Here is a 7,857-nt window from a genome sequence, read left to right on the forward strand (position 1 = left end):
AGTTGACGGGGTCACAGAGTTCCAAAGAATCCACTACAAACGTAATATTATTAACTTCTTACAAATTCTAAGCTTAATACGACTAGTCAATACAACTAACTAGTACAGAAATACCCAATTTACAGTTAGCAACTAAAAGTTAAGAACTTGCGCCATGTGCTTTTTGCTAGCAACATTTGAGAAACTAGAAGAGAAAAACGGTAACATTGTGACGTCATCAACATAGAAATTAAATAATGTTTCTCGCTGTAACATTCCCGGCCCCGATGTGCGTATCCGAACTAGAGCACATCTTAACCCAATTACTAAACAGCGAGAACAACAAGGAACAGGCGTATTTACAATTTACATAGCAACGCAGAAATCGCGACGTTACGCAGCGGAAATGAGGCACAATTTAGCAATTGGCCTTTTAAGTGTCCCATTTTTGGTTTTCACCAACACACTCCGAACCGATCCCTTTTTGTCGGGATTGGTTTCCACGACTCTCCCAGAGAGCCATTGGCCCCGCGGAACCGAGTTGTCCGCAAGGAGAACGAGATCATCGCGCACGAAGTTGCGCTCCTGGACAGTCCATTTTTGCCGCATTTGCAATGTCGGTAAGTACTCGGCAACCCATCTCAGCCAGAATTGATTTGCCAGGTATTGCATCTGGCGCCATCGCCGCCTCACGTAGTTGTCCTTCTCATCGAAGACGCCTGGAGGCAGCGTATCGCAGCGACCGAGCAACACCAAATGATTCGGCGTTAGCGGCTCGTCGCTTTCCGGATCCATCGTGACTGGTGTAAGCGGGCGCGAGTTTAGAATCGCTTCTACTTCCACCATAAACGTGTTGAGGGTCTCGTCACCAGGCTGTTGGCCAGCCATCAAAACATTCAGAATCTTGCGCACTGAGCGAATTTGCCTTTCCCAGACACCGCCCATGTGACTGGCGGCGGGCGGGTTGAATGCCCATTCGACGTTGCTCTGTCGCAGATTGTCAATTATCTGAGATTGATTCCAGTCCTGCAATGATTTGCAGAGAACGCGCTCGGCCCCCACGAAGTTGGTTCCGTTGTCGCTAAAAATCTTTTTGGGTTTACCTCGGCGACCGATAAATCTGCGAAGCGCGTCAATAAACGAGTCAGTTGTCATTGAGTGTGCGATCTCAATATGAACCGCACGTATCGTTAAGCAAGTAAACAAGCACCCGTAGCGTTTGACTTCGCTACGGCCTTGTTTAACCATGAGCGGACCAAAATAGTCGACGCCCACAAATGAAAATGGCGGATGGTGAGGCGTAATGCGCTCACGCGGTAAATCGGCCATCTTCTGTTGTCCGCTGGGCGCATTTCGTCGGCGGCAGAAAATGCATTTTCCAAGCACTCGTCGTACAGCAACTCCTCCGCGAACGACCCAATATCTTTGGCGCAGCAAGTTCCATGTTAGGCCCATGCCAGAGTGGCGAACTGTTTGGTGGTGATCCTCAATAATCAAGTCCGTTACGTGGTGTTTGTGTGGAAGTATCACAGGATGCTTCAGATCGTATGACACCGGAGCGTAATTAAGGCGCCCTCCAACGCGCAAAACGCCTTCGACCAACATCGGGTTCAGTTTTTGCAAGGTCATTTTCTTAAGCGCGCGCTTACCAGCGCTGCGCTCCTTTTGACACTGTGACAAAACCCGGATTTCTTCTGGGAAGTTTTGTTTTTGCACGTACTTGATCACTGCGCGTTCGGCAGTCTTAAGTTCAGGTACAGTCAACAATGATGCAAACTTCGATTTCTTGTTTCGTATGTAATTTACGAAACGCAGCAACCAAGCTACAGCCTTTTTCAACCTCGTCCATGACGAGTAACGATGTAGCAGCGTATCTAAACAGTTGGGATTGTGTGAAACGAAGTGGACTTTCACATCTGACGGTGGCTTCTTCACAAATTCGTCAGGTAGTTCATCGGCGTATAGCGGACTAGACGGCCACTGGGTTTCATCCTGATACAGAAACGGCGGACCTTTGAACCAGCGGTCTCTTTCCATGAGGGCCTTAACACTCAACCCCCGGGACGCGTCATCGGCTGGATTGAGCTTTGTTGGCACGTGTCTCCATTGCAATGCATCCGAACCCTCGTCTATCTTCGTGAGCCGATTCGCTACAAAGGTAGGAAAACGCTTCGTTTTGTTGTTGATGCATCGCAAAACTGACGTTGAGTCGGTCCAAAACACAGACTTTTGAATTTTCAGATTCCATTCCTTTCGTAGAACCTGGTCCATTTTCACAGCAAGAGTAGCTGCAGTCAACTCCAGCCTCGGTATTGAAACGGTTTTCAGTGGAGCTAGGCGTGCTTTAGCGAACAGAATAGTGCAGTGTACTCTTTCTTCGTAGTCAACGACTCTTAAATACGACACTGTTCCATAACCGTATGATGAAGCATCCGCGAAATGGTGTAAGTCGTAGCACTTAATTGTTTCGACGTCGTTTGGTTTCAAACATCTGGGAATTTGTACGCTGGATAAATTTGGCAACTCAGAGACCCACTGGTGCCACGCACTAGCAATGTCGTCCGGCACTTCTTCGTCCCATCCCAGCTTTTGCTTACACAGCTCTTGCAGCAGCATTCTGGCCTGCAACACCACAGGTGCCACAAATCCCATAGGATCAAACAGGGAACTGGTAACAGACAATATACCCCTTCTCGTGACAGGTTTTTGCTTTAAATTAACGTCAAACTGGAAGGCATCAGACCGAAAATTCCAGCTTACTCCAAGTACTCTTTCCACTTCGGCGTTTAACGGAAACGACGACTTGGCTGTGTCGCCTACTGGAACGGCGTCCAAAATCTCTTCGCAATTGCTTAACCATTTTCGTAAATTAAAACCACCGCGCTGAAGCAATTCGCGTAGTTCTTTGATTAGTTTCGTTGCCTCATTAGGAGTTGCAACAGACTTTAGGCAGTCGTCGACATAGAAGTTTTCATGGACTGTTGCAACAGTTTCAGGGGCGAAATCCTTGCTATTATCGTCTGCGGTCCGTCGAAGACAGAAACTAGCGCAGCATGGCGACGACGTTGCGCCAAACAGGTGAACCAACATTTGGTAGTCAACAGGCTCTTTAGTCGTATCGCCGTCTGGCCACCAAACAAACCGTAAGCTGTTGATGTCCACTGGATCGACCCTCACTTGGTGGAACATCGCTTCTACGTCAGCAACTAATGCAATTTTCTCTTGGCGGAATCTTAGCAGCACACCTACAAGGCCGTTCATTAAATCGGGTCCTTGTAGCAGTTGATCATTCAATGACGTGTTGCGGTACTTTGCAGCGCAATCGAACACTACCCTCACCTTTCCCGGTTTTTGCGGATGGAGAACGGGGTGATGCGGCAGGTACCATACTTGGTCATTCACAGGATCCTTATCGACACGGCGAGCGTAGCCATTGCGCACATACGCTTCGATTGTCTCCTTGTATTTCCTGCAAAGGGAGTCGTCTTTGCTCAAACGGCGCTTTAGGTATCCTAGTCTATGCATCGCTTGTATGCGGTTGTTCGGCAGGTTAGGTGAGCCTGCGCGCCACGGCAACCGCAACTGGTAGTGACGGTCCTTAAGTTTCACAGAGTCATTCATCAGCTTAAGAGCGTACTTGTCGTCCTTAGACATCCCTACGCCGGGAATCAAACTGGAATCCTTGAACTCCGTTTCCCACATCCTCTTGACTTGCTCGTGCAGCAAATCGCATGACAAATTTACGTGGTTCACTTTAACGTGGTGAACGCCGAGATCGCTGGACTGAGACGAAGCGGGACCAAACAGTGACCAACCAAGCACCGTCTTTATAGCGCTTGGCTCACCTCGTTTCCCTCTTCGATCCTCTTCGACCCAAAACACCTCGGGCACGTCTAAACCAATTAGAAGTAGCACTTCGTCGTTAGATGCTTTCGCAAATTCTATCCCCTTTAAGTGTGACCATTTTTTATCGCATCTGTTGGGCGCAACAGGTAGACTTTCAACTGTAATCACACAAGGCAAATTGACAGTATTTTCTCCGTCTATGGACTTGACGGCTAGCTTGACGACTGCACCGTCCTTTGACATAGACTTTCCGTTAACAGTAGAAAGCGAGTACTCGATTTCCTCGCCGTTTATTTCAAGTAGCTCGAGAAGACGCCTGTCGCACATCGTGGAGTTAGAACCAGAGTCCACAAAGGCATACGTCTCGGTCTCGTGCCCATTATTGCCTACTACTTTTACAGGAACAATATTCATATACACCCGTTGACCAACCTGTGGACGTACGGACGCCTTGGCGGCACACGATGTTGTAGTGACGGCCGGCTTTTCACCGTCTTCCCTTGGCGGTTCTACTGGTACTGGCCTCTGGTTCTGATTATTCCTCGGTGGAAAGCTGGCGTTTCTGATGTAATCGCGATGCAAGAGCGTGTGGTGCTTGCGACGACATCCTTCCACTGAGCATGAACCCTCCTTATTACAACCTCTTGCAATGTGACCTCGACAAAAACAGTTGTCACAAAGCCTTGCTCGTCGCAATACATTTAGGCGTTCATTCAATGGCATTCGTTTAAAGTCGTAGCAACGTACTAACTCATGTGCGCGATTACATACAGGACAGTAGTCACCTGGCTTTCCCATTCGACCAGGTTGTCTCTCACCCAGTTTTGTGGTGGTGACGCTGGTGGCGTGTGCCGTCGCTCGAAGAGCTCTCGTCTGGGGCTTCACTGCGGCGCTTCTCTGTGGAGCATGCTCTCTTTTTTCACTCATCATTCTACTAAACAGCGTGTGCGAAATCGACGCTTCATTCTGCACAAATTCCACTAAATGCTGAAACTGCGGCTCGGTACCGCCAAGCTCGATTTTTCCGGCGTGTCTTTTCCATTGTTGCTGCATGCTAAATGGCAAACGTTTAGCAATACTGAGCAAATGTTCGAAGTTATTTATGTCAGCAAAGTAACCTAAATGAGACAGTGTCACGTTACATTCCTCCAAATTACGTGCAAGCTTCTGTAACCCATCAATATCGTCAGGCTTCAAACTTGGACCAACTGTTAATCGTTCAACGTAGGTACGGGCAATGATAAATGGGCGACCATAATTATCGTGTAACACTTGTCGAGCCTTTTTGTACCCAGTACTAGCATCGAGTACAGAACAGAACGATATTAGGCGTTTAGCTTCGCCAGTGCAAAACTGTATAAGGTAGCTTAATTTCTTTCCATCAGCCATGGCGCGACTGGCGATATGTTCGTCAAAGGTCGTAATAAATCGTGTATATTGTAGAGGATTTCCATCAAAATTTAACAAGTCTTGGCAAATCCATACCATCTTGGAGAAGAGAAGCAAAATGTATAAATTCACTAACCTGCGGCTTTTGTTCAGCCGTACTGGTAGACACAGGGTTAGGCGACGCTTGGCCTATACCCTGAGGACGCGACAGTTCCTCCCCACTTGCTTGTGGTTCTCGTTGCGATGGCACGACGTTATTTGACTCCGGAATTGTTTTTACAGGAACTCCCATATCAGCTTCCACTTGGGAGCACGGGGAAACATCTGTCGCAAATCGGACGGTATCCCGATGACGAGACACGTGTGAATGTGACCGATCGCGCCTCCCAAATATCGGCTTCAACCGTCGCGACTTGCAGCTCGTGGTCTGCCCTTAGGAGTTCAAGTTGTCTTTCTTTTCCTTTTTTCAGTTGCTCGAGTTCATCTTCCCTTTGTCGTTTTATTTGTTCAAGTTCAGCTTCCTTTTGTCGTTTTATTTGTTCAAGTTCAGCTTCTCTTTTCTGCTCTTCCTCCAACTGCTTTCTTCTAAGCGCTGCCTTTTCTTTGCGAACAGCAGCTTCGGTGCGTTTGGTGCTAGACCTGGGACTAGCATGAGACATATGCGTTGTGGGCCTAGATGACCTTGAAGAATGACTGTGGTTAGACTTGTGACTGTGCACCTCCTCTCTCTCTTTAACTTTAGAAAACCACTGCTTAATACGCTCGTCAAATTCTTCTTTTCCACTCTTCATGCTGGACAGTTCTTTCTTAGCGCATTCTTTATGTTTCTTATTTTTTGTGGCATTAACATAAGCGTAATGTGATTCCAGATACTCTTCGTACAACTCAGCAATTAACGACAGCTTTTTGTTTAACTGGTCGACCTTATTAAAGTCAACCATTAATTCCTCGGCTTCTTTGTACGATAAATTAAGCTGCTTAACGATTTCATTAAGCGTTGCCTTATTTACAACCATGTTGAAACAGTCAATTAAACTTCAATGTTCTCACGTTAGTCCTCCAGAAAAGTTGAGAACTTCAATGTTCTCACGTTAGTCCTCCAGAAAAGTTAATAACTTCAATGTTCTCACGTTAGTCCTCCAGAAAAGTTGAGAACTTCAATGTAACGGTCGTGGCTGCACCTAAGCGACCTATGTAGCCTGGCCTACATCAACCGTTGCATGGGTGTTTTTTGTTGGAACGCGTCCCCGCCAGCACTGCCTATAGTTGCCACACAGTCTTGAACGGTGACAGTTCTCTGTTAAACAGAACGAAAAATCAACACAACGAAATGCGATTATGACGTCATACACGGCTATGGCAGACGGGCATTTACAGTATAACATCAACAGAAATCAAGATATTCGTAGCTTGGCACAAACAAATATTAATCCTAATCAAATGGCTTTTTACTTTTATATTGACGACAAGGAAATATAGCCACAATAAATGTACGTACCAACTTGTTAGGGATCCAGGATTAACTTGGATATAATCAGTCACGGCTAGATTTCAGTTGCAATTTAAAGTTTGTAATCAATTACTAAACAAACAATAAACGTAATATTATTAACTTCTTACAAATTCTAAGCTTAATACGACTAGTCAATACAACTAACTAGTACAGCAATACCCAATTTACAGTTAGCAACTAAAAGTTAAGAACTTGCGCCATGTGCTTTTTGCTAGCAACATTTGAGAAACTAGAAGAGAAAAACGGTAACATTGTGACGTCATCAACATAGAAATTAAATAACGTTTCTCGCTGTAACAATAGGTTTGATCGATGTACTTGACATGCTATTTAAATCTCTGCTATAGCTCCCGGGTTAACCGTCTATTTAATTAACAACTCGTGTGTCACATATAAAAGAGAAAAAATTGCAATACTGAAGGGTTTGTTTGTCATCTGATATTTGTTATAGTATCATTGGTTTCACTTAAACAATAATCTGTTGTTGCAACCACAGTATAATTCGCACCGATATTGAAGTTGTTTAGCCTACTTCATGGGCGCCCGCACGGAGGGGCAAGGGGGGGGGGGCGTATCCAGGGGGGCGGGTGTTCTTACCCTCCTTTTTGTAAGTGATATTATCGTTCGTTGTTCGTTTTTGTCATGGTTTAACAAACTGTTCGATGCGGCGTGCTTTTTAAGTAATTGGGTCACGCGTCTAAATCTAATGCGAAACCAGAATCGAGCGCAAACCTCGTTTTTCGTCTTTTGTTTGGTCGACCGTAAACGCTGGATAGTTTTTCTCTTTCGTTATTTGTTCAGATTGACTAACTAGCAAGGGTGTATATTCGACAATTGACAACGCTAAGTCAAACCTTCTTTTTTTTCTCTCGCTAGAAAACGTCCAGTTATACGCAGTATGTTCCTCGCTAATCGGTCTCTGCGCTAATATCCGATGTTGGTGTAACATCGATATTTGTTTAACTAAAGCAGATTTTTAAAAGGAGGTATAATAGTGACTGTCGTGCGCGTTTCAAAGTCTCCATTTTTAAGTAATGATAGTTAACACAAAATGTACAACAGACACTAATTTGTGACACGAACACTACCGAATCATTTGGCGTGTCATGACAAATCATCTCGCGTGCCAC

The 7,857-nt window shown here is 45.7% G+C and overlaps 2 protein-coding genes across 2 annotated transcripts; both read right to left on the reverse strand.

Moving 5' to 3' along the window:
* Positions 1-372: 372 nt before the first annotated feature.
* On the reverse strand, positions 373-4,239 carry LOC146168151 (uncharacterized). Its single transcript, XM_083386225.1, has 2 exons — positions 3,985-4,239; positions 373-3,843 (listed from the first exon to the last, which is right to left on the reverse strand). Exons 1-2 carry the CDS (start codon positions 4,237-4,239, stop codon positions 373-375), a joined length of 3,726 nt encoding a protein of 1,241 aa, XP_083242351.1.
* A 1,268-nt stretch (positions 4,240-5,507) lies between these two features.
* On the reverse strand, positions 5,508-6,230 carry LOC146168152 (uncharacterized). Its single transcript, XM_083386226.1, has one exon. The coding sequence runs from the start codon at positions 6,228-6,230 to the stop codon at positions 5,508-5,510; it is 723 nt and encodes a 240-aa protein (XP_083242352.1).
* Positions 6,231-7,857: the final 1,627 nt, after the last annotated feature.

Source organism: Ascidiella aspersa, chromosome 1 (assembly GCF_963924565.1).
Source record: "Ascidiella aspersa chromosome 1, kaAscAspe10.2, whole genome shotgun sequence".
Lineage (NCBI taxonomy): Eukaryota > Metazoa > Chordata > Ascidiacea > Phlebobranchia > Ascidiidae > Ascidiella > Ascidiella aspersa.